Here is a 27,425-nt window from a genome sequence, read left to right on the forward strand (position 1 = left end):
TAGCCAATTTGTTGCATGAAATACACTTCTAAGGCAGGCATTATTCAAACCCACTCTTAATATATATTTGTAGGGCTCAGGGCAAGAGAGACCCATATTCCATATGTTTAAAATTTAAATTCATAAATCAAGGTAACTACGTGTTTAATAAAACATGTTTGGTTTTGCTACTTGAAAATTATACCTTCCTAATGACTCAGAAACCCAGAGTCAAACTTGAATTTTTCAGAATATTTTGCCAAAAAGGGCAGTAATGAGAAAACTTGTTCCCTAGCTCAGGGCTCGCACCTCATTCTCCCACCCCAGGCTCCTGCCAACCAGCAGCAACAGGGGCCTGATACACATTCGTATGGACACAGAAGCCCACATGTCCAAGCGCCATCCACATCTCCTGCAAACAACCCTGGCGATCCTTCAGGTCCAGGGGTAGGCCTCCTGCAGTGCAATTTGCCCTGGGAAATACAGACCTGGGGGAAGAGGCCCACACAACCCCTGACAAGGGGTTCAGAACTATTGGGTAGAGAATTCTAGGACATAGAATGAGAAAGCTTAGACTCGAGGTGAACATGAACCCTTCCTTAGCCCCTTGACCTCTTTGCTCCACGGGGAAAGACTAGCCTAGAGGAAGGCCAGAATGGAGTCAAGGACAGAGACCTCTAAGATTTTGAAGAGGAACTAGTTGTTAGGGTAATTATTACATTATTTTAACATTAAGATAACTGAGGCTCAGAAAGATAAAGTAACTGACTGTCACTTAGCCCAATTATTAGTATATGGTAAGCTTTCAATACAGGCTGAATAAATGAAGAAGAAATGATACATACTTGGTGACATTCTCTGAACATGAGCCTAGTTACCTTCTCTCCAAAGTTAATTCTATGGTACAAATCTGACTTAAATACTTATTGCTATATGGGCTCTTTTTGGCTTTGTATATTTTGTGCTAGTTCATTTACCCACACATTTATGTTTGCTAGTATGTAAGTTTGCATGTGCACTGAACATACACACAGTATTCTAGCTGCAGTGGATGTCAGGAACATACCTTCAATATGATTTGTAGCAATTCTGTGTTCTATTCCATGATTGGGTTTTTCCCTACAGAAATTTCATCTGTCATAGTTCTGACTAATTTATGACTCAGGGATGAAATGCGTACACAGCTTATCCTCCAAAACAACATTCAATCTTCTCAAAAGTTACTTCTCTCCTTTTCTTAAATTTATTGTAGAAAATTGATGATTTATTGATGATAGAGTCCATTCATCCACTGAAATCCAGGAGAATAAATATGAATGTGAAAGTTTTAAAAATGCTCTCATATAACCATTATCAGAGAGATGTATATAATTTTTATTTTTCTTCTTTTTGTCCTTCTGAGACAGGATAGTGAGAAGCTAGGAAAATTCCTTGGCAAGTGGAAAAGGGAAACTGAGACAGATGGTTGAACAAACTGGCCAAGCAATTTACAGCAGGTGCAGATGGTCACCAGGGCAGAAGGCCCCAGTGACTGGCAGGGGGCAAAACTGGGGAAACAAGGACCTCACCCCCAGGGTAACCTCCTCCCCTGGCCTTTCCTCCTCGGAGATAACATCTAGGCCTCAGTTGTGTTTCAGCTCCAGGCCCAGAAAAGCAGCAAAACCAGGTGAGCTCTGCTAGAACCTGCTGCACTGACTAAAGGCCCCCCGCCCTGTCGCTGAACAATCACTACGGACCATGACCCTGAAAGGTCACACCTGGAGAACTGATGAATATTCTGCTGAAAGCCTCCCCTGAGACCTTCCCTAAGATTCCTGCCTGCAAGTGAAAGATAAAAACCCTCAAGACAAAGGACCCCAGGCTCTCTCCCTCTGGGGAGCCTCCAGTAACATTCCTTTCCCTTCTTCTTCCCGCACTTCTTTCTCCACAGCCACATGTGTCCTAAACTCTAAGGCAATGGGCAGTTGGCAGCTTGTCCCAGGCTAACCCCTGAACCTGTCCCCAAAGTTCCCTTTTCTCTTGTTTCCCAGTGGACAAAGGCAGCTCAGCCCAGGCTCTCCTGTTGCCTCTTCTATGCTGAGTCAGCCCTTCCTTGTTTCACTGTTCCCACCCCTAATAAATGTGTCCTCATAGTCACCTGGAATCGTGTTGTGAAATCTTTCCTACATGAAGTCAAGAACCCCCGCACTACAGCTGGCCCTGGTCAGACCCACTCAGGGCCAGGCCCTATCTAGTAACACTTCTACATACATAGCAATGCATGAACAGAAACAACGAGGTATGGAAAAAACACAAATTGGATAAGTGCAGAAATAAAACTATTTATGATCTACCCAATAAAGAGGCTATTGGGAAAGACAACCCATTTAATGGAAAGAACATTGGAATTAGAGTCAAAACTGGAAGGCAAAAAAGAAACTCAATAGTACTGGCATTTATGATGTTTCAGGCACAGGGCTGGTTCCTTTATATACTTCATTTTCTTCCATAAGGTTGACACTACGCTCTCTCCTCTCTAAATACTACAGATGGTCATAGTAGCTAATTATATGGCATCACAGAATTCTATAACAATTATAGAATAACAATGATATGAATATGAAAAAGAGCAACTGCCAGCAAGAATGTGCACCGTGTTTGAGGAAAAAATAGGAAAATATCCATAGTGCTCCTGTCTCAGATGTGGATGACTGCACTTTGAATCCAAGAATTGTAATCAGATACCATTATTACTGGTGAATCAGAACGTGCCCTGGCATGCCTACCCGTGGGAAAGCCCTCCAGAGGAGCTGGTTAATATTTTATGATGATATATCAGAGGAAGCAGTCCAATAACACTTCACAGTTGGCCCTTTTGTGATTTCACAGAATAGATGTGACAAGTCTAAAAGCCGTTAGGAGTCACTCAGAAGCTTAGAATTTTAAGCTTTCAAATGAACTGAAAGTATGTCTAGCCATTTTGTTAGATGATTAGACATCCAAGAATGTCTTTTTTTATTGATTTGGAGAAGGAAAATGTCTTATTAATAAACTAGTTCAGAAAGCCATGTTCCCCTTAAATAATCTTTCATAATTTTTTAAATAGAAAGCCATGCTCTGATTAAATAATCTTTTATAATTTTTTTAAAAATAGATTGTATATTATGTCTTCATTCTTTCAATAAATTAGGAGAGTTATTTTCAATGACTAAAATAACAAAACAGAAATTGCATGACTCATTTTATGTAATTAAAAGTGCCTAAAACATAAGTGTTTATGAAAATAAGTACAAAGAAAAACAATCCAAGTCAGTGTAATGGAATTTCAACTACAAAGAATATATTGTTATACTAGAGGCTATCAGGATATCTAATGCATATTTAAAATATGTGAAGTCGGCCCTGGCTGCTGGGGCTCAGTGGATTGAATGCCAGCTTGTGAACCAAAGGGTCACTGGTTTGATTCCCAGTCAGGGCACATGCCTGGTTTGTGGGCTGCCAGGACTCCAGTAGAGGCAACCACTCGCTGATGTTTCTCTCCCTCTCTTTTTTCCCTCCCTTTTCTTCTCTCTAAAAATAAATAAATAAAATCTTTAAAAAGTCAGTAAAATAAAATATGTGAAGTTATAGACATTGCCATATATTAGATCACTTTTAGCGAAATATAATGATATGTCAGATATTAAACTAGGTGTTGTGAGGACTACAATTAGAAATCATGCACTAAAAAGAACTAACTCTATTAAGAGAGAGGTATAACTTCCAAATACATAACTTCAATACAGTGATAAATGGAATAAGAGTTGGAGATGAAAGGAATATAGAAAAAAATAAAAATTAAACAATTAGTACCAGTGGTTTCTTAAAGACATCATAAATTTATATTTTTCAGACATTTCACATGTTTAAAGCAACTTGATATGTGTTGTCAGACTGCGAAATACCATATTAATAAGTTTGAGTTTGAAAATAATGCATTAAAAGGATTTATTTTTTAAATGAAACATATAAAATAGAAGAAAAACAAAATGAGACAAAATTTTTACTCAGATCTTAAGCAGGAAATATAAAGCAGTGTCCGATTTTGCCAGTTATTTACTGATACTGACGTCTGTGATACCTAATTATTGAAAGAGAGAGAGAGGAAGAGAAGTTAACAAGTAAGTAAACAAAGACAATCAATGAAAAAAGAAGAAAATCTGCCATGACTGGTGTGGCTCAGTGCGGTGGGTGCTGGCCTGCAAACTGAAATGTTGCCAGTTTCGATTCCTGGTCCAGGCTCATGCCTGGGGTGTGGGCCAGGTCCCGGGTTGGGGGGGGTTGAGGGCAGGCGGGAAGCAGCTGATCAGTTTGTCTGGCACAGATGTTTCTCTCCTCCCCCGTCCCTCTCTCTAGAAATAAATACATAAATCTTCTGAAAAAAATAAGAAGAAAATCTTATAGTGAAACGGAATTGAATGACTTACAAACAGGAAAAAGACTGACTATAACAACATCCATGGAACACTTTCCCCCCGAGGTCTGGGACCACTTGGACTGTGCGATCTCTCACGGGAAGGCTGGGAACTGCTGACATACACTTAACGCCATCCCTTCAGCAGGAGCACTTCCTCTTTCTTACTCTTAGATTTTAACAAGGAAACGAAGCTTTCCTACTGCTTCATGTCTAACTGACTTCATGAAGTGAAAAGGAGCAAAAACCCGAAGTGCAGGGACACGCAACCACACAGTTTTTCATCTCCACTCGTTCGCTCCTGGGCTCACCGCCCCCGGCTACTCCTATGGACGTCCTTCCCATCTCACCGTCCCCGGCCTGGCTCTCATGCAGCACTCAGTGCGGGGGCTGTGGATAAACGCACTCAGTGAAGTGAGAGAGGAGGAGGAAGAGATTGATAGAACAAGATCTCGGGAAATTATAGCCATTTTCAGGCCATTTAAAAGTGCTTTTGTACTCAACTAGGAAGTTAGAAAGGTTTTTCCGGAGAACAGACATGATTTTATCATTAAGTATGTTTTTTGAAAATTTCTGTGTAATGATCAGGGGCTCTAGTAAAGGGACGTTGAGACACCAGGTGGGAGATTACAAAAATCCAGGTGGTAAGAACAAGCCTCTTAAATCTTGGCAGCGGCAGAAGGGATGGAGAAAAGATAATGTGAAACTAAGGTGGTCAGTTCATACGACGTTAGTGACTATACCTGATTCATCTCACTATTCCTTCTAGTTCCCAGAAAGTCCTCAAGGTGTGTCTGGTGAATAAATGAAGAAATAAAACTCCGCATAGATCAACTCAGTGAGGTCCCTGAAGATACAATGAGTGGGGTTTGCATGAGCACCAAAAGAACAGTAAGAACTGTCTGGGGACCGGTAAATGCGTATCTCCTCACTATACTAGCACACAGACTATAACTGTGGACCAGGTTGCATTTAAAACTCTTAAACACAAAAAGACCTCTGAGCATATAGTTATATCCTGTGAAACCTACCTGTGAAAGTGCTTCAATCAATTTAATTGAATCTAGACCAACTGGAGACTTCATTTAGAATGCAGGCAAAAACCTCTCAGAAAGATCCTAAGAGTCTGGTTAACATTTAAAGAGAGGAAAATTCCTACAGTGGAATTATAAAGGTCTTTTTTCAAAACAGGTTATAAACAGCAGTCGCAAGAAGAGTTAACCAAATATCACTGTGCAGAGAGATAAAGTGAGCCCCTGAGGACCTCACAGAAAACTCTAAACTCTAGGGGTATTTTACTCCATGTTTATTTGCCCAAACCTGGATTTGTTTGATACCAAGCAAGCTCCTATACAAGGATGGTGATAAACAGGAGCTTGTCCAGAGGCATAGAATCAGGATCATCTGCACGCCTATTATATACCATGTAATTCTTGATGCTAGAAATCCTTTTTAGGTGGTATAAATCCTAAAAGTTACTTTGTGTTACACTTCAGATTCAGAGAATTGACCAAGTGTACTTTTAGTGAAATAATATGGTCAATGTTTCAAAAATAAAACTTAATTTCTCCCTGTATCTGTGCAGTATGGTAGGGTAACCACACCATAACCATACTTCACAGATAAAGAAATGGAAGAAAACTAAATGACTGAAGAACTCTAAAACTGTTCAAGGTAAAAGCTGGACTACACATGAAATCCCTGGTGTTCTGTACCTCCTACAAACTCACGAGCTCCTTGTGAGAATGACCTGTGTCTTTTACTCTGACACCCCATACCATGGCACTAAATGAATTACAAGTTAGATGGTGGATGTGTGTATAGCGATTGCATGAAAATGTAAATAAATGAACCATAGTGACAGGGTCAAAGTATTCAAATATCAAGTAATTTAGATGATCTTTCAAGTCCCCTGTAACTCTGGGACTCTATGATTACAGTGTTAATGTATACAACATTGTTTTAGTTCTACACATGTCCTACCTATGTCTACCCAAGATGTGGGGTAAAGCTGAGTCAGAAAAGTTCACCTGACAAACTCAGATTTCCCAAAGGATCAACAGTGTATATGAAGATGACTCTAGTTACAGATGCTCAGAAAGCATCGATGGTGATTTTGGTGAGATAACATGATCAACGCTTTAAAAGAGGAAGTGAGTTTCCCCCATGTACATTGTCACCACACTGCATAACTAAGAAATGGGAAACACTAAACGAGAGAAAGGCTGAATACCAAGAACACTTATAAAAACAGGTGATATGGGTGATATACATAAATGAAACTCACAGACACTCTAATATCAACTTCAGGCGATATTTTAAGTATACCCTTTCTTTCCAAATCTTATAATTTTACCACTATTGGCCACAATTAAATTTCAGCACCTGTCCATAATATAAATGTAGATATTCTTAAGAGTCTGTCAAGAATGATATTCAGTTTCTTTCTTTATTGATAAAGTCTTAGTGGTAAATATATGAATAAGGTGTATACCAAGGTCTGGGAAATCTGAATACTTGATAATTATGGCACGACTTTTCTCTCTACTGTGGCCACTGCAATTCCTATGGCACCCATGCTTTACCATATTTCCACCGTTTAATTTGAAATTTTGTGAAACACATTTCATATTGGCTAATTCAGAAGTAATTCTTCAACTTTCACTCAATATCACATTATGCCTTTTACTGTCTATTCTGTATTGTTATGTTATCTCGAGGCTGCACTACTAAATAAATAGAACGAACTATGGTTCTACCATCTAATTAAGTCACTTCAGGCTGAAGTCCAAACTTATGTAAGAGTCTACCTTGAATGCACAATGGAATGCTAAAAACTAAAGTCACACAAGGAAAATTTAGAAACACAGTAATTTGTGTTCAAGACAGAAGAGACCCAGGGTGGTCAGCACACAGGCTTTGCTGCTGCTGCACAGACCAAGGTTATGGCCTTGACCCTGAGATACATGATTCCTCTAAGCCTAATATATATCTGTATAGTAAATTTGTTGTGCAGATTAAAGACAGGAATGAACATTAAAAAAGAATATAGAAGAGAGAAGTTAAATATATATATGTTAAATTTTTTGCTATTCCATTAAAGATGCATGACAAATCTTCTAGAATTTCACCACCAACATATTATTTATTAAGTGATATTCTTACATCTCAGATACAGATATCCTGAAATCTAACCATGTTTTATCTCCAGCTTTTAACACCAGAAATATTCATCAAGAATGATAAAGCTGAAGGGAAGCTCAGAAACCATCTGATATAACCCCTTTATTCTGAAAGTGAGGAAATTACACTGAAGAGAAAAGGGACTTCCCCAAGATAAAAAACACTGCCTTCAAGTCCAATGTTATTTTTACAACACTGTGTTATCTTAGACCAAATCAAAGGTCTCGTTTATTCATATTCTCTTAAGAAGAAGGCTAGGTTTCAAAACAAGCAAGAGAATAAATACAAAGGGTTGCAGCATACAGCGAAGACTTACTTAATGCTATCAATAGCTTTACGAGTAAGAGAAGAGGAAAGAAGAAAAGCCAATGAGGTAATAAAGAGTTGACAGAAAAAAGCTTTTTCATTAGACCCAATCAATACTGTATTCCCCCATCACTTGGAGCTTTACCAAGGAGAGTGAAGCCACAGTAAATATGTTCCCTCAAGGGTATTTAACACTAAAAGGACTTGTTGGGTTCAACTGTAAATGTAAGGACCAGGCATGACTGAATTTGAAATCAATGGCAAAGGTTATTTCTCATTAACCCAATGTTAAGAGACCAAAGTCAGTCGAAATAGAAATGGGCCCTTTCCCACACTGGTTACACCATTCACTTTCCCTTGGTTTCTGGGGCAAAGACATGGATTATTATAAAGATGATTCCTCTGGTATCACTCCCATTGAAACTGCCCCCTCAATAAGCAGTTACTCTGCAGAGAAGAGGAAAGTATGTACTGAGTGAAACAGGGCTGGCGTTGGAAGTTAGGTTGGGGAGGAAGGGAAGACATGAGATTCTAAATATTTATCTTAAAAGCTATATATCAAGTGAAAATGGATTGATGATTTTTTTGCATTTTAATATCAAATAAAATTAAATTAATATTGGCATAATGTGCTAATTCCTTTTCTTGCTCAGCATTTTCACGTTTGTGCAGAAATTCCCTTGGAGCCTAACTAGAACTGATGCCGTGAGCACATCAGACATCAGCCTAATTCACTTTGTTTTGATGAGTTATTTCTGTCCACCTACTATGTAAAGAGCATCATAACGACAGGGTCCTCTTCCTACAGGAACATTCCAAAGGCAGAGACACGAGCTTAGACAGTAATTAGAAGACAAGACAGACTGAACTACAGACAATACAGTAACAAAGCCAAATGAAGCCCAGAGGCAGGCGATGATTCATTCATTCTACTTGGAAGGATCTGCGATCTGGCAGGAGGGATGAGAGTTGAGCTGGGCTTCGAATAATGCGCAGGCAGGACTGCGCATGGTGGTTAAATGAGGGGCTGTGTCAGGTAAAGGAAAAATAGGTGTGGAGTTAATGGCATCCCTGGTGGAAACCACAACCATAAACTAAAGGAAGTGAAATGGACGAATGCAATAAATGTCCCATGAATGTCAACAAGGTTCGGGTTGGCTAGAGCATTGTGTGAGGAGAGGTGGAAAAAACCTTCACTGTGCAACCTAATCATGTTGATAATATAGATAATAAAACAGTCTGTTCCCAGCCAGGCCTCAAACCCACACATGTGTTTTTAAAAGACAGATTGTGGCTATTTTTCTTTTAAATTAAGAAGTTATTATTTCTCTTGAAATATATACATTAAAAGAGAAACTGTCCAAAAGAATACAGCAAAGCTACAACTTGGATCACAGTAAACAAATCTAGTCAGATTTAACAAATTTTAATGACATATTGCCCCACAGGGGAAAAAAACCAGGGACTTCCTCATTACTGGGGTATCCTTTCTCCAAGCACATGACAAACACATATTTGATAGGTGTCTGGAAATATAACTTGAGTATAGATATTTAAAAGGCACTACCCACATTTAAATTGATGACAACCAGAAATGGGTGGAGAGATCTTTCTACCAGCATCTCGCAAGGTCCCACGGGAGACAGCTATGGCATAGCAGTAAGGCACTGCCTTCTGCTGAGTTTCGGCGATTGCTCTGCCTCTCCCAATTGAATAACCTAACTTTTACATTTGGGGTCTCAGTTTCCCCCCCATAAGGTAAGGGATTATAATAAACTCTGTGTTTTGCAATTCAAACCCACCAAGACATTAAGTTGTATACACCACTAGATGGACCTTCCAAGGCTGATGTCACAGATACTCATCCTCAAGCACAGATATGCAATGGCATGAGGCAAAGTCTTAAAGAGCCAGTTCTAACTAGAGCCTTTCATCAAAATTTTGCATTGCCTGGACTCAAGTAATGAATCGAGTAGGATGAAGCTTGCTGCTCTCCAGCATCACCAGCCTCACCCACCAGCTCCAAAGAAAAAAGCTTCAGACTGAATGGGGTTGCTTATCAAGGGAAAAATAAGTGGGCAGGACTATGGTTCCGGTGAAAGAAACAAGAGGGCCAAGGAACTGCCATCTTCCGGTTCCCAGCCAAGACAGGGGTCCCATTAGCAGAACCATGATGAACGAAACTCTTACTCAAGAAGCCATGTAGAAACACAGAAAGTGCAACCCATGAACACCACAAAGAAGGGAATTTCATGTAAACACTAGGAATAGCATTATTTTCAAGGGAATCTCCTTTTTAGTGTTGCCTTCCTTATGACCTGTAGGTGGACAGAGAGGAGTATGCAGACCTCTCAGGATCCTGTAGCTGCAGAATGCAGTTGCAGACCAGCCACGATGCTGCTGATGACTTCACCAAGCAAAAGCTGTTAGAAGATAATGACCAGGCCTTGGGACATGTTGGGAAAAGACAGGTTCTGCAAGGAGGCAAACAGGAGCTGTTCTGAAGGGAAGGTAAATCTTCTTCAGTCTCTCAGGGGGATATCCCACAAGAAAAGAACTATAGAGGAAGCCTGAGTTTCTATCAGTGTGATTTCCTTTCCTAGAATTGTGAGCTTCTGGACCGTCACCTCGCATGTGACTTGCCCATTACCTGTTCACAGCTATGCTCTGGTTGAAAAAAGCCACTTCAGTCCTCCTTTTCAAGAAACAAAACAGGATGACACCACTGTTTTTGCTCTCTCCATAGGGAGAAACTTGGTTTTCTTGGAATTGGAGATTCTTCTTCTTTTCCATCATTTTTAATAATTACTCAGACACCAACCAACCTTTTTCCGTTCTAGTCTCTTACGTGATGTTGGGCGGCTATCCTTTCTTAAAGTCTTCTTTCCAATATAACATCACAAATGGAATGGATATTTTGTGGACGATTCAGCTGGAGCTATTTGCATAAAAACAGATTCTGACACTTATTCTAACCAGGCAATGTGAATATAGATCCATGTTTTAGTACTTATTTAAATGCTTTACTTGGTTCTTAATTATTTGAGGAATATTATCTGATTCTACAGTACTATGAAGGTGATCTGGGTAATGTTTTGAATCTCCCAAATTAAAATACAATATTTAAATCATCAATAGCAATTATATATATATATATATATATATATATATATATATATGCACACACATATATATATACACACATATATATCTTCTAGATATTTTTATTGGTTTTTCTTTTTATAATAAGGTAATCTCATAGTTTTTCTCTTCTGGATCTTTTTCACTTTTCATTTCAGTCCCCTTTTGACCTTGGTCCTAAAAATGTCTAAGACACTAAAGCATGCCATTGAAGAAAGAAAGTAGGCCTAAATTGAGGTCAAAAGAAATAAAGACTGGTAAGTTGGACAAGCTATGTTTAATAGCACATTGCAGGTAATTAATCCATGGAACACAGTTAGGAACATCCTCAACAGCAGAGTAGGAAAAATTTTTGTACTTCCTGTGCAAGTATGAATCGGGAAGCAGATGAGTATTTCATGTCCCTAGTCAAGAGTGCTTCTCCTGGGAGAGGGGGCTAGTTAATGACTTCTCATGATAAAAGGGCTCTTAGTTGTCCTTTCATGTAGTTTTCCTATTTTTCACAGAAAGAAACTGAGATCCATTTCCAGTGCTGGCAGAGTGTTACTAAAAAAAAAGGAGACTAGGAACAACAAGCCTAGGTTCAAACCCAGAATCTTCTACAAACTACTCTTGTAAACTTGAGAAACTCTGGAGAAGCTCCACGCTTCCTAGAGCTCAGCATCCTTATGTGAAAACTGGGGACACTAACTTAAGAATCCTCTTCCTCTAAGGCTTGCAATAAAAGTAAGATTCAATGAGTTGGCTTATCATTTACTCATTCATTTAACAGGGATGGAGGAACTGCAGGGACACAAGTGGGATGCTCAGCTCAGAGAATCCAGTGAGGAACAGGGCACAGGTCCTGTCCCTGGGAACCCGCACGCTAATCAGGAGGATGAGGCACACAAACATAGCACATAATGAGGCTCAGGTTCTGGACACCTGAAAGACTCAACAACAAGCAACAGGAAGGAATCACCATTATAGTTAAAATTGGTGTACATAATTTCTAGGCATCATGAATGTGTGTGTTCCTAAAGGCACTAATGAATCGGACAGGGTGTTTTTTTTGTTTGTTTGTTTTTGAAGAGTCAAATGATATGAAATAATGGGACTAGAACAGGTCAGTGAAACTTAACCCTGGCTGAAGATTAGAATCACCTAGGAGCCTAAAAACAAACAAACAAAACTGATAACTGATGTCCAAGGCCCTAAGCGGACACACTAAATTGAATTTCCTGGGTATGAGGCATTAGTACACTTTAAAAACTCACAGATGATTTCATTTTGCAGCTAGTCTGAATACTGCTGGCCTATATAATCTCTAAACTCTAACATTGTGTGATTCAACCCCAGATCCAATTTGTCCCATGTCATCCTTTTTCTCTAGGAAACCAAGTTTGATATCAAGACTTAAACACCTGAAAAGTCACTAAGAAAAGATAGTCTACACTTAAATTCCAGTTAGGAGGCATTATAGAAGTATGGTGAAAAGCAAGGAGCCAGGGAATATTTAAATACCACAAATTAATCAAATGACTAACAATAGGCAGACAAATAAGGAAGACTTTTTGTTTGCCTTCTCAAAAGTGACTTGATTTTACAAAGACCAATGACCTTGGTCCAAGTTCAAATATGAAATCCACCCAGGAGCCACACATATGAAAGTCACATTTAGGACATATTCAGGGCTGAACCAGTCAAATGTCTTTGGAAGCATATTAGAGAGTAAATATACTTTGTTTTAATTTTAAAATACTAGAAAAACTATTAAGGTTTTCTACTTTACTTAATATTATTTCTCTCCCTAGAAATCCTTATAGAATTACCCTTGCAAGGTAAGAGCCCTGGGTTAATGAAGGAGGGTGAGTGTCCTAGAATGTTGCCTTGAGATCTGAAGAATAAAGCAGATGAACTCATGACGGGATATTCAAGATCTTTATCATGTTGTAAAACAATTAAACAATAAATAATATTACTCAATTTTTCACCTTAGCGTTTTATACTGCTTTGTAGTTTAGGAATTATATTATCTGACCCATATCAACCCTGCTTCTTCCCTAGCTCCCCTCCATCTCAGCAAAGCCACCGCTTACACAGGACCCCCTTATCGTGAATCATATCTATCTATTATCAGGTTCTACTCATTCTAACTACCCTTATTCTTCTCTTATCCACAGCCACTGACTAAACGTTTCCTGTCAACATTATTCATAGCCTAGATCACTGGTGCTCAAATTCTGTAGTCTCAGGGTCCTTTTACACTCCTAAAAATCAGGGAGTACACCAGAGAGCTTTTGTTTATGTGACTTATACCTTAGTGCTTCCTGGGTTAGAAATTACAGTAAAGTTTTTCAAATATTTATTAAAAATAATGTAAATTTGCAGCATGGTGGCTATAGTTAATAATACTGTATACTGTACATTTAAAAGTTGCTAAGAGAGTAGACCTTAAAAATTCTCATCACAAGAAAAAAAATAAGAATCTAATATTAAGACTCTTAAGAATCTCTACATTTATTTTAAGGACAGGTGCTGAAATTTAATTGTGGCCAATAGTGATAAAATTATAAGATTTGGAAAGAAAAAAAATTCTTCATCACAAGAAAAAAATCTGTAACTGCATGTGGTGATGAATAATAACCAGATTTATTGTGATTATTTTGCAATATACGTAAATATCAAATCCTCATATTGTATACCTGAAACTAACATAACATACCAACTATACCTCAATAAAAATAATAATAAGCCCATTAAATATTAACATAGATAGCATGGTTTAATGAAACAAAATGGTTTATTTTCAAACAAAAAAAATGAAAGAATACTTTAGATGTTTGCAAATCCCTTTAATGTCTGACTTAATATAAATCAGCCAAATTCTCAAATCTGCTTCTGCACTTAATCTCTCACTACATGTTGTTTTGGTTGAAGTATGAAAATATAACCTGATATGTGGTTGCAAATGGAAGAAAATTTAATAGCCCTTTCAGATGACTGTGGATATATCATGGGGTCTCTGGAAAACTCTAATAAACACTATGATGGAATGAGTAAAAAAAGAAATAAATAGTGTTATTATTAAATGTCATTATGAAAATAGTTTTGACCTTGTAACACACTGAAAAGTTTCCCAAGTTGCTCCCAGGGCCGCTGCACCCCTCTTTGAGCACTGATGCCCTCAAAGCCTATGATTCCTTTGCTCCTATTTTGGCCCCCATGCAATCCATTCTCTTCTCCAAAGCCGTGGCACCCATTCAAAATGCAAGTCACATTATATCACCCTCTACCTCTAACTCTTCTTCGGATCAGACTAAACTATGAAATCTCTCTAAGGTTCGGCCCAACTCTGCCCTTGACAATCTTTCCAACATCACCTATATCCTTAGCTCTTGCTATTCCAGCTACACCTCAGCTGGTTCAAAAGAACCCCTCACTTTGATCTTCACGCAAGATGTTCTCTTCTGCCTTGAACATTCTTCTGTCCTCTTTGCCTGCCTCATCTGTCAGAACTCAGCTTAAATAACTTCCTCATGTGATTTACAAGAAATATATGCTTGGCCTTCATCCCTGTTTTTGGCACAGAACTTCTAAAACCCTTGGAATTTCCTAAGTTATGAGAGTGGAAGGATGTGTTTATTATGTTAATGAAGTGATTTTTGGACCAAAACTAAGGATGGAGGCTGGATGCCAGGAGAACCAACCAAGTGTTGAAAAGGTTGGAACTTTCAGTCCCAACCCACAGCTCAAGGAAGGGAGAGGGGTTGGAGGTGGAATCAGTTACCAAAGGCCAATGATTCAGTCATGCCTATGGAACAAAGCCTCCATAAAAACCCAAAAAGGACATGTTCAAAGAGCTTCCTGGTTGGTGAACACAGGGAGATTTGGGGAGAGCGGAACTCCTGGAGAGGGCCTGGAAGCTCTGCACCTTGTCCGCACACCTGGCCCTCAGCATCTCTTCCACCGGGCTGTTCCTGAATTATATTGTTTATAGTAAAGGAGCGATCTAGGAAGTAAAATCTTTCCAAGCTCTGTGAGCCACTCTAGCAAATTAATTGTACCTGAGGAGGGGGTCATGGGAACCTCCGATCTATAATCAGCTGGTCAGAAGTTCAGGCAACCACCTGAACTTGCAACTAACTGGCTTCTGAAATCCAATGAGAGGGTCCTAATTATACTCATTTGGTTGGTGAAAAGCATGGGTGACAACCTGAACTTGCAATAAGGTGTCTGAATTGGGGAAGGGGGAATTGTCTTGTGAGAATGAGCCTTGAACCTGAAGAATCTGACACTACCTTCAGCTAGGTGGTGTCAGAATTGAGTTCATTGTAAGACTCCCATTTGGTGTCTGAGACTTCGTTGGTGTGGGAACTGCCTTCCCCACCCCCACTGGAATTGGGTGCTAGACAAACCTTTACTCAAAGAGACATTTCCTGTACAAATGCTACAGACAATATCTTCATTTTAGGAACCAGCAAACTGAGGTCACTTAAACAATGACTTAAAAAAAAAGATGAAATGCAACAGGACTCTCCTGGCCTTGATATTAACCTCTTTACATTCAAAAACATCTGAAGCAATTGTTTATGTTTACAGTCAAAAAAAGTCTGCCCCTCCAGACCCAAGTCTTGCAGGGAGTGCTTAGGTGCCCCAGTGTCACCCCTTGACATCTCTTAGGTCCTGGTCATGCAGAGGGACATCCTAACCAGGAGCTTGACACCAGCCCGGAACAACATGGGCTCAGGACCCCTTCTCCGGCTCTGGCCTGAAGACCTCCCCCAGTCTTTCAACCTCCCCAGCCCTTTGCACTAGGGACCCTCCGCCCCCACAGGCTCTTAGATCAGACACACAGCAAAGCAAGTGTGCCATTACACTCCACACTTCCTTGAACACTTCAGTGGATTCCCCTCGACAACCATTTTCTACCTTTGAATCAAATTAAGTTATTCAGATTCAGCCTTCTTAGCTAAAGGTGATAGAAGATAAAGACAGATGGTCAGCAGTGTAAGCCTGGGAGTCCTGAGACAACTTAGCCTGCTCCTGACTCCATGAACCTGAACAAGCTTTTCTGCCACCTTGAAGTTTAGTTTTCTTATTTCAAAGATGGGGCAAACTATGTCAGTGGATCACTACACAGATAATGTCTTATAGAATTATACACTTGACACTCACCTAACCTTATTAACCAATATGACCTCAATAAACTTAATTTAAAAAAAGAAAAATAGTTTTCTTGCTTGTTTGTTTTGTTGAATAGGTTCCACTTATAGGTGAGATCATATGGTATTTGTCTTTCACCAACAAGCAAGCAAAACATAACCAGAGGCATTGAAATAAAGAAAAAACTGACAGTAATGAGAGGGGAGGGGGGAAGGCAAGAACAGGGGAAAGAAGGGGAAGGGTCATCCAGAAACATGTATAAAGGATCCAGGGACAAAGCCAAAGTGGGGAAGGACTGGGGGGTGGGAGAAGTGGTGGCAGGAAAATGGAAACAACTGTACTGGACAACAATACAAAAAATGAAAAAAGAAATAAGTAAAATATAAATAAAATTTTACAACAACACCAAAAAAAAACACTAAAGGGGCAAAAGTTGTGAAGCATCTGTAAATCCTGAAGTCATATAATAGTTAGTTGCTTTATTTCAGAGTTATTAGTATATATGATTAATTTATAGATATTTGGCATCTAAGGCTCCTCCTTCTCATAGATGCTTAGAAGGTGGCCTCGGAACTGGAGGCCTTTAGCTGTGGCGCATCTTCCTCCGGACAAGTAAAGCTCTGCAGTGCGGAGGGTAGACCATTAATAGAATCCAAAATGTATATTACAGGGGTCCCCTATGTTTAAGGAGGCTGTCTTTGAGAGTCTTCATAAATATATATAGTAATTCTAGGAGGAAAAGTCAATAGCTAATATACATTATGATGAAGCACTCAAGAAAGAGACAATAAAAAATTAACCACTATTAACACATTTTCCAAACCAAATCAACAGTGTATGTAATACTCATACACAAACATGCTCTCACCTGGAACAAAGTAATGTAGTGCAATCCTAGTAAGCCTACTATAGTTTTAAAATACAATTTTATGACACAAACCTTTAATTTCTAAAGATCCTCAAAGTATTTCTCTTGCTTCCTCAAATGCAAAGACTACCTCATCTCCTGTAAATTGTTTTTCTAATTCTGTTCAAGAATATCAACTTCATTAAAACTTTAAAGACTTAATCCTGAGTCATGGCTGGATGAGGTCTCTGTAGGATGAGAGAAATCAGGAGATCACAGTACCTGCTATTTTATAATGTCCTTACAATAAAAATTTAACTTGTCAATGGAAATGCACTATTGTAGAAAAAAGGATTAAAAATGTGCAAAATACCAGTTTAACCCTGAGGGTGGGTTTCTGAAGAGAAAAACTTGTTTTTTTTCAATTTTTGTTTTTGTTTTTGTTTTTAACAAACAACAAGCCAAATATTTGATCAAGCCGACTGGGTAGCTCAGACATGAGTCATACTTTTAAAAGAGGAAATAAAAGTGTTTGCTATACATGTAACACATCGCTTGTTATATGAATCTATTCCTGATGTATATATGAACTGAAATTATTTCTGTTTATAAAAATCTAATTATATTTCATAGGTCACATGAGTAAGCATCATTTCCCTATTTTCGTCAATTTTCTTTTTGATATTCTGTCATGTTCCTTCATCTATTGAAATGGATGTGTTTGATAATAAAATGTTGACTGAGTGCACCATTAAGTACTGTACATCCACCAAAACAATTTGGAGGAATACTGACAGATTCTGAATAACCACAACTTGTATACACTACAAACATGAACTCAGAAAAACAGACAATGAAAAGCAATAAAACTTAGCAAAAATTATGATGACTTCCTTGATTTATTGTATCCACTCAATGTAAATATACTGCATCATTTTTTAAAAGGGAATATAAAACTAAATACTTCAGTTATGAAAAACATCTGCCTTACTTAGGCAAGGGATTGTCCCTGGTGGTTGATTTTTTAATGCTCTGGTTTGAGAGGAGAAATTAAATTTTATAGAAAAATAATAAAAACACAAAACTCACTTCAAAGACATAGTTTTAGGTTTATCTAGTTGCTCTTTATTTCCAGAGAGCCACTCATTTGAAAAATGAGAGAGTGATGCTGGATGACATCCCAGGTTCACGGCCACTCTGACACTCAGAGACTACAATATAAAAACCTGTCCCTTCTTAATTGTGAGTGTTAAACATTACCTGTAGTAACTTCCGAGTCAGAACATAAATACTTTTGAAGGCAATCTTCTATACAAGTATTTCTAGTCAAGAGTAAAAAAATGTAGGAAATGAGTAAGCCATGTAATTCTTATGGATGTACTAATAGTCTAGATATAGCAAATTTAGTGGCATCAACACGTAAGCAAATACTCTAGCAGGTCTGGCTCGTACAGGTATTTCACACATAAACAATGACTCAAATAATGACCATAAGAATGCTTCTTTCTTCATTAGAAAGTGAACAAAAAATGACTTAGGCTAATTTGCTAGTTTAAAGTCTCCCAACATCTCACTCCCAAAGAGCTATGTACGGCTCACACAATACCTAAGGGGCTCACTGTTCCTGTGCTGTGTGTGTCCTCAGAAGTGGATTTACTGCTGTAACGCAGTTAGCAAAGGAATGGTCGTTTTAGAACCCAGTTGCCTGACTTAGCCTATGCCTCCGTCCACTAACCTCCTCTATCCTGCCCTGCTCCTATTCTTTTTGAAAATATTTTAAAGACTTTATTTATTTATTTTTAGAAAGAGGGGTAGGGAGGGAGAAAGAGGGGAAGAGAAACATTGATGTGTGAGAGATACATGGATCAGTTGTGTCTCGAATGCCCCCAACTGGGGACTTGGCCCTCCACCCAGGCATGTGCCCTGACTGGGAATCAAACCTGCAGCCTTTTGGTTCTCAGGCCAGCACTCAATCCGCTCAACCACACTAGCCAGGGATCCTATTCTAATTGCAAAATAATAATGACAACAACCAAAGTAATCCCTAATGGTAACAAAAATAAAAATACACAACATTTTTTTCATCCTTCGAGAGAAGACACCTAGTTCCTCTTCATACCACTTTTTTGTGCTGTGTTACAAAGAGCCAGGTGAGAAAAATCAGTTTGATCTAGTTCTCGTCCCAATTTTGCCACAGTATAGTTGTGCACCCTTGTATGTTGTGTGTTGGTTGTAAACCACCAACCCTGACTCTAGGGTTTCTCACCCAAGTGACAGTTTTTCTGCACGATCCAGGCTAAGCCACAGGCTGTGCTCCGGGGATGCCATGCACAGGGTACCTGATGTGAGCCATGGCCTTGGAACTGTGTGATGTGAGGTCCACCCTGCTGGTTCTCACATTTTCATTCTGCAATGTCATGATTTTGAATTCTGAGACCTTTACCACGTAATTTCAGTCTTCCCACGACGTTTATAAAGTCTCAATATTATACACACCAAAACTTGGTGAGCTAAAATAAGAGGCTGAGAGACACTGAATGTGTCAGACCTGAAATCAGAAATACAACCGTGGCCTTGCCCATCCAATACCTGACTTAGTTTTATTGTCTCAGCCTCAGTCCCTGGGAAGTCTGGTCAAAAGAACATGACCACTTTGCCATATGTGACTCAGTCTGGTTTTCACAAGGATATTGTTTAGAAGGGTTAGTAAGTTCAAGAATAACTCAAATATTAAGTGAACATCAAAGTGCTTATAAAACAGATTCCCTCAAATAGCTTTTTTTTTTTTTTGGTGTTTAGCAACTTCTTCCCAATCCAGTTAAAGAGTCCTCTCTGAAATTGAGATGTGGAAGGTGCCATCTTCCTATAAATAGGCTCATCCCATGCTACGTGAATCATGGTTGTTGACAGAAAATCAACAGATTAATTATTTGGCTTTGTATGTAATGATACCAGCACACTATCATCTTCCCAAAATGCTCTTCCATACCCCACACTCCCATTCTTCTGCTAAGCGAAGCTTCGGCAACCCAAAGTCCCTTGTGAGCAGATACATGCGTGCTGCCTTGGCACTGAGCTGGTCTTAACAGGTACTGTCAACTTTCCGTCAGATTATTCCTGTGACACCTCAGCTAAAGGAAGTCACCAGTCAGGATCCTCTCTGCCAAGATGTACACTGAGTACATGAAAAAGAGGAGTAGATTAAATGAACACAAGAAAACAATAAACTCAGCAATCCCTTCAAATTCTCTATGTCCTAATGAGGTGCTAAGAGAAGAGCCACAGGAAGCTATTTCCCTATGCAAAATTCAGCCATGCAAATAGCTCTTCTGCAAATCAACTTGGACAAAAGATCAGGTGAGTTTATCTTATCCACGCATAAATACAATCCACCTGTCATTTTTATTACCTTGTTTTGAACTAAGGAGGCTGAGTAGGGTCTATTCACAAATATCACATAATTATCCTCACTAGAGTGCAAGAACATACTTCAGACACGGAGACATGGGTCACATTGAATTCAGAGGCTTGAAGTTCCTTGTAGACTACTTAAGCCCTGAGAAAAGATGGCCCCCAAACAATCACTGCACGATACCAGGGATTTTATTTTCCCCTGATGTGAATTATTCACTGTGCAGAGATAACTCGAGTTTTTGCATAAATCTTCACCTTTTGAAATAAACAGGTTATATTAATTGGATGTAAAATAACAGAGACTTTAGTAGCTCTTGCTCTGGGATCATAATGATTTGTTTACTCCTGAAATTTACTATTTTATAAACATCACAGAGGAAGAAACTGAGTCCATAGGACAGAAATAATGTCATGAAAACCCAATGGAAACATAAGGTGAGATGGCTTCTTCACAAGAATTAATCCCAAATTTCTAAACTAATTCTGACTCCCAAGTGTCCAAACTTTTCAAGTGCTTTCCTCACCTTAATGACCTCACTCCTGGAACCCAGGAGAACATCACAGTGTTGCAGAGATGCCAACCTAAACTAGTTAACTAACGACAGAAGGAAAGACTTCTTTCTGGCCAGTATTTCCTTTCAGCTGTTCACTATAAGGACAGAATATCTGCAGATTGCAAATGACTCTGCCCACCACAGCCAGAGGATCAATAAAGTGTGATGGAAGCACAGACCTCGGCAATTCTGCTTTCATTCTCTCCAGCTGGGACACTGGCCCGCCTGAGCTGGGAATAATCACTCTGAAACTCAAGGGATCCAATTTCCCTTTGTAAACAGACACATATTATATACCAGCCATTTTAATTAAAGGCCAAATAAGAGAATCAGCTTCGGAAAGCTTATGCCAAAAAAACATCTCTAATAAGTCTAAAGTTTTCTTCACCCTCCCGAAGCCAAATTGCAGATGCTGTATGCTTCCCTTAGTGTCCCAAAAGTAAGTGTGAGTGTACAAAGAATGGGAGTGACAGGAAGGGAAAGTTAAGGAGCAGAGCCCTCAGGAACCATGAGAGTACTTGGGGTAGAACATAGGCAAATTAGGTCTGTGTAAGAGGAAATGAAAGGGCATGTAGGGAATTGGGGAGGTGAGAAATTGATGGAAAGATCTACGTGATGTGGTATCATGTGTTGCTGGAGGTAGAAGAGTTAGAAAAAGAGAATAAATGTAAGTTTGGTGTCTACTAAGTGTCTAGTATGTATGAAGAACTATTACTATTATGAGAAATATAGAGAGAAAATGTTTATTTATATTTAAGTCCTTAGGAGGTAATATAAGTCCTGGATGGATGATTGGATGGATGGACGGACTGAAGATGGACAGATAGGTGGGGGAGAGAATGAACCAGGCAGTCCCTGCCTTCAAGGACTCTACAGGCTGTACGGGACTAGGAACACCATGCGTGTAACTCTCAGCCTAGACGAACCATAGTTACATCAAGGTATAAAGTGTTTTCCTAAATACGGGACAAGAAGCTGTAAACTGACAGAGGGCGACTGAACAAGGTGTAAGAAAGAGGGGGGTGGGGAGCGAATGGAAGGGAGTTCCTGGTTTTCGTCCCTGGGTGCTCCCAGGCGATTTGAGGAAGGGAAAAGAGATGTCAGCTTCAGGGGAGCCCGTGGTCCGAGCTTCTACTGACCTGGTCTCCGCCTCACCGGCCTCTTGCGGCCGCTGCAGAAGCGCACTTTGCTGAAAACCCCGAGGACGTGCCTCTCGCACAGGGAGCGCCCGTCTTTGCTGGGGCTGGAGCGGCGCTTGGAGGCCGACACCCGGTCGCTGTTGGACTCCCTCGCCTGTCGCTTCTGCCGGATCAAGGAGCTGGCTATAGCCGCAGCCATAGCTGCTCAGCGAGGGCCCCAGGCCCCGGGCTCCACTGCGCCCTCGGGATCGCTCTCCACCGGGGCGAGGGCAGGACCTCGGCGGCCTGGAGGGACAGGGCAGGCGCGGGAAGCAGTGCTAATATGTGAAAAGGCTGCAGTTCTGAAAACCCGGCACCCACAAGGCTAGTCAGAGTCTGGCCAGCGGCGACAAAACGTGTATAAATCCAGAGGTAAACTTCCCCAACCGCTGGCGGCGGGGGCGGGGCGCTCCGGAGCCTTCCTGTTAACTCGACTCTTGCACCCCAAACTTGCACCCTAAGGCGATCGGCGTCCAAGGGGCAGTGGGCAGTTGGGTCCCACTGCCTTCGGAGTACCAAGTAGAAGGGGAAGGTGTCCAAAACAAGCCGTGCCCCTGTTGGAGAGGCGCAAGCGTTGTAAGGTGTCCAAAGTATATCTACACACACATCATATAAAACCCGTTTACAAAGCAGAGTCTGGACCACGGCGGGTGGCGTGCCCCCGGTAGAAAATACTAAAAAGTGAATAAAACGTTCCTTTAGAGAACAAGCCACCAACCGCAAGAGAGAAGGAGAGGAAGGCAGCAGTTTAACTCCCTGCGGCCCGCAGTTCTGGAGATTAGGCGGTCCTTCCCGGCGGGGTGAGGTCTACGGATGCATCGCGCCGCTTGCGTCCTCCGATTCCGAGAGGCGCGAAGTGGGAGCGGTTGGCCGGAGTCGGGAACGGGCGTGGGGTGGGCGCAGCTGTTTCCAGCTGCGGCAAGGGAGCGCGACTCCCCGAGGGCAGCACCGCAAAGAGAGCAGGAAGCCGGGGTGGAGGGAGAATATGAGGGACTGGCAAGGAAGGAGGGAGGGAGGGAGGGAGGGAGGGAGGGAGATCCTCGAGGGCTAAGCAGCCCTTTGGGAGAAACCCCCGCGGGCGGCGGGAGCAGGGGAGACCGGGGTCCCAAAGAGCAGGTGTTCTTTCTCTCTCCGCTTGCTGTCTGCAGGAGACGGGCACAGTTGGTGATTATTTAGGGAATCCTAAATTTGGAATGACTCAGTAGTTTAAATAAGCCCCCTAAAAAGGCGGCGATCCTGAAGGTGTCCTCTCCAGCTCGGCGCCCACACGCCTTTAACTGGAGCTCCCCGCCATGGTCCAGCCGGGCCGCAGCACAGAGCCAGTCTCCGTACAGGCTCAAAGGGGAGCAAGAGAGCAAAGAAAGAGAGGGCGCTTTGGCGTGCTCTCGATCAGGTCATCTCCGCGCCCCCCGCCCCCCAGGTTCGCGCCGCCCGGCAGTCGATAGCTCACAGGCGGCAGATCAGAGGGGGATTACCCGCCGGACGCGAGGCCGATCGCTCAGTCCGGCGTGACCCATTCCGGCTGGGGAAGAAGTGACCAGCTCGCTGCGAACACCCGCGTGTCGGCTCGGGTGGGGCAGGGGCTGGCTGCGGGCGAGAGGTGCTGGAGGTAGCTGCGGCTCCCGACAGGAGCTGCCCACCATGGTCCGGTGCTTGGGGCGCAGGTGGGGCCCTTGGGCCGCCCGAGGCAACTGCAGGAGGCAGCGGAGCGTCCAACCCGGGTCCTTGGGGCCGGATGCAGAATCTGGGGCCCCACAGGCCCGGAGGCAGGTGTGGGCTGCTGGCAACTCGCTCAACTTGCGAGGGTGGACGCTCAGAGCCACTGGCTAGCGAGACGCCCTCCGTTGCAGACCCAGGCCCCGGAGGGGACCCTCAGGTTGGATTCCCATTCACGGGCTCGGGCTCTGGGAACGTAGAGCCGAACCAGCTCCCGGGTGCCATCAACGCCTCCCAGCCGGCTCTGCACGCTGGGCTGGAGCGCTAGCTCCCTAAGAAACTCCAGGCAAAGACGACTGCTGCGGAGACGGTGGTGGAACCAAGAGCGGGTGGCGGTGGGAGTACCTCCTGCGCTGCTAGCCCACCCTCTAGAGAGCTCCAGAGAGCCCAGGTGGGGCCAGGTGGGGGCCCGGCTCCCGGAGCGCAGGAAGAGCCCCGTGCTCGGGTCCTCCTCCCCTCCTTTGCGCCCTCTGCTCCCAGACTCCCTCCTCCTCCTTCCTGTCACCCCTCTCCTCCTCTATCTTCTGTCTCTCCCCTTTTCTCCTCTCTACGCAATCCTACGTGATTGAGGTTTGGATGAGAAATGCTCAGGCAGAGCAAGGGAACTGCAGCTCGGGTCTGCTCTGTCCAGTTCCTCCCCCAAGAGAAAACATTACCACAAACCGGTTGAAGGACCCTGAGCGTCTGTGCAAAGAAAGGGTTAGGGGTAGGGGAGCTCAAAGAAGGCAGTCCGCCCTCTCTCCAATAACCTAGAGCAGAGATAATTATCTCTTTCGGGAGGAAGACAGTGGACACTGAAGAAAGTAACGGCCTCTTGGGCCCTGAGGTTGGTCCCCACTAGCTCATTCTGGAACAGGAAAAAATGTTTCTGATTCCTTTAAACCTAGATTTCTCGATTCTATCTGGAAAGCTGCAAAACGGACTCAGTCTCTAAAATGAGAGACCAAGTGAGCAACCTGCACAAGGGAGAATGGAGGTAAGGTGAGAGAGGGTGACTGTGGGCGAGGGCAGTCAACACCACGCTTTGGGTCGGGTCTCCAGGAGTGCCTGCGATGCCTGCTGGATGTTACAGGAAACTCGGCAGAGGAGAGAATGTCACCCAGGTTAAAATGCAGCATGAAAGATTTTTGGGAATACAAAAGGTGTAATCATCTTCCATTTGTGCCAAAGTCTGGAAGCAGGTACCGGTTATATTTAAACTCTCTGTTCAACTTGTCTGCAAATATCCCTCCTGCCTCCCAGTCACAGAAACCTGGCTAAGTGTCCAGGGTAGTGCCCATAGACTACATGGATGATTTCCAAGCAGAAACAGGTGTATGTTGGAACCACCCTAGTAGAGGGCAAGAAAAACACAGGCCCTGAAAGCTACTGAAAATGGATGTGAACCAGGAGATGCTCTAGGAAGTCTCCACATGTACTCACAAACTCGTGGATTTAGCAGGATTTATGGGGCAGACAGCTGGAAGGAGGATTAAATAGCAAGGTGCCGGCAAGGGGGAATCCCAGCTGTCACTGGAGAGCACACATCCCCTGAAGCAATTTAGTTTGTCTGAATTAGGACAGAGAACTTGGAATTTTAATAATATAGAACAAAACAGGTGAATGCATTCTCAAAAGCACCTGGATGGGGCAAGTGGGTCATCCCTTAAAATCAAGGTAACATTATACCACTTATGCAAATGTCCACATTCCATGGGTAAAAGTATTTTTCTTCCTTGGCTCCCAGAAGACCTGTCTCATTCTTGAGTAAGGCAGGCGTTCTTGGGGAAGGCAGACAGTACTAGCTGGCTTTGGGGACTCCTTGCCTTTTTCACTTAAAAACCCAAAAAGGAAAAGGTCAGCTAAGGTGAGGAATCTAAACAAATAGGCAAGAGGTGGATGTACAGTGAGGCCTTTCTCATCAGCGATGATGAGAAAATCATTGCTAAACTCCAAGTCTCTTTCTTATGCTCGAAATGGTGATAATCATTCCCATCCACGCACAGCGAGCATTTGGAAAACTGGGAAATACCAGATGAGTGAAAGAGATGATGATGTTGTTGCTTTTTTAAAGAAAATGCATACTATTCTTCCCAAATGCTTTTTAAAATGCAGATTCCTGATGGTTTTTCTGAACATGAAAGAGAAAACTTTATGAGTAGAACCCAGGAATTTGACTTTTTAACAAGATTTTCAGTCATAGTCTAAAAGTTTAATACATATATTCAGTGTAGATAATACTAGAAGGGAGAAATAAACTCAGACTTTCAAAATCTAACAGGTTTCTCCAAAACTGCAGTTCCCCACCCTGTCCTCCACTCAAATAAAAAGAAGAAGAAGAAGAAGCTCTGGAAAGAGGATGAATGTTCTCTAATCTTTGGGTGAGTTGATTTTTTTCTGTAAGGTTATGAGGACTAAGGATGTTTTGATGCAGAAGGTAACAAATGTTGCAGTCATAAGATAGAAGAGGGCAATGGGAGAAAAGATGGAAATACAGGTAACGGTGGCTGTTTGAAGTTCTCCTCTCTGTCTTGACATGACAGCATCACATTAGGTATTTAAGGAACAAAATGGAAACAATAAATGCCAGCATTCTGAAAGCGGCATCATTCCCGTCTTTAGATCTCTATTAAAAGCCTGTGCTGATTAGACACAAAGACTTCACCTCTTCCCTTGCACTCAGGCAGCTCTTGTTAGAGTGCCTCTCAGCTGTTTGGCCCTCTGAGTCTTCCTCAGCACCATTTCCTCCATCTCCCCAATGAGAGAAAGAGGTAAGTGCAGGGAACTTTGAGAAGTTATGTAGGACCTATGTACAGGGTCACTGAGAGTAGAAGCAATATTTAATTTTTATATCCAGAAATCCATAACTTCTTCCCTCGGCCATTAAATCTCATAAGTCTTCCTCCATGGTTACTAGGACACTTCCAATATCTATGTATTTTAGGGTCAGGAATGAGATTAAACCAGCCCCCTGATGATTTAGGTAAAACAATCAGGTTATTTTCAAGGACAATATCCCAGGGATAATGATGCTCTGACTTTTCGGCTACCTTTCTTTGCAAAAGTCGAGAATTTCCCTTCACAATTCTGAAGATAGCATGAGTGGAAACAATTTAAACTACTTCCAAGAAAGTTGCCAGATACACATTGAAAAGATAAGTATATAGCTATATTTATATTTCTGACCTCCAGTCAAACAAGTAAAACATGGACAGTCGTCATCATCTCCGTATGTTAAAATGACAACCACAACACTTAGTAGTCTTTCCCTCATTCATGGGCCATGTGTCCCAAATCACATCATCAGGACCACTGTAGTCTTTCACTGGAAACTGAACTGGGCATAGATTGCATCCAAGGCTGTCTGGGTTACCAAGGGTAACTCGGTACACTTCTACATTCTCCCTGCCCTTCGCAAGCTTACAGTTCATGCCATCGTGACCTTATTTGTCTCTTAATCACCCACTAGCTGTTTGCTACTAGAAAAGTTATTCAGTCTCCCTTTAGTACAACATGCAAAACACATCAGTGAAAATGAAACTAGCAAGTAC

The 27,425-nt window shown here is 41.7% G+C and overlaps 1 protein-coding gene across 4 annotated transcripts in view; it reads right to left on the bottom strand.

The window, feature by feature from the left end:
- The window catches only part of FGF12 (fibroblast growth factor 12), a 513,666-nt gene that overhangs the window by 236,725 nt on the left and 249,516 nt on the right, over positions 1-27,425 (bottom strand). The window contains exon 1 of one of the 4 annotated variants that reach the window (XM_037039926.1): positions 22,141-24,249. The exons of the other annotated variants lie outside the window; for them this stretch is intronic. Within the exon in view, the coding sequence (XP_036895821.1) occupies positions 22,141-22,339 (199 nt within the window). The 5' untranslated portion in view covers positions 22,340-24,249. Of the gene's footprint in view, positions 1-22,140; positions 24,250-27,425 lie in introns of those variants that run through there. 4 annotated transcript variants of the gene reach the window in all.

The sequence above is a fragment of the Sturnira hondurensis genome, unplaced genomic scaffold (genome assembly GCF_014824575.4).
Source record: "Sturnira hondurensis isolate 20B ecotype Veracruz unplaced genomic scaffold, ASM1482457v3 Scaffold0000396, whole genome shotgun sequence".
In the NCBI taxonomy this organism is placed as follows: domain Eukaryota; kingdom Metazoa; phylum Chordata; class Mammalia; order Chiroptera; family Phyllostomidae; genus Sturnira; species Sturnira hondurensis.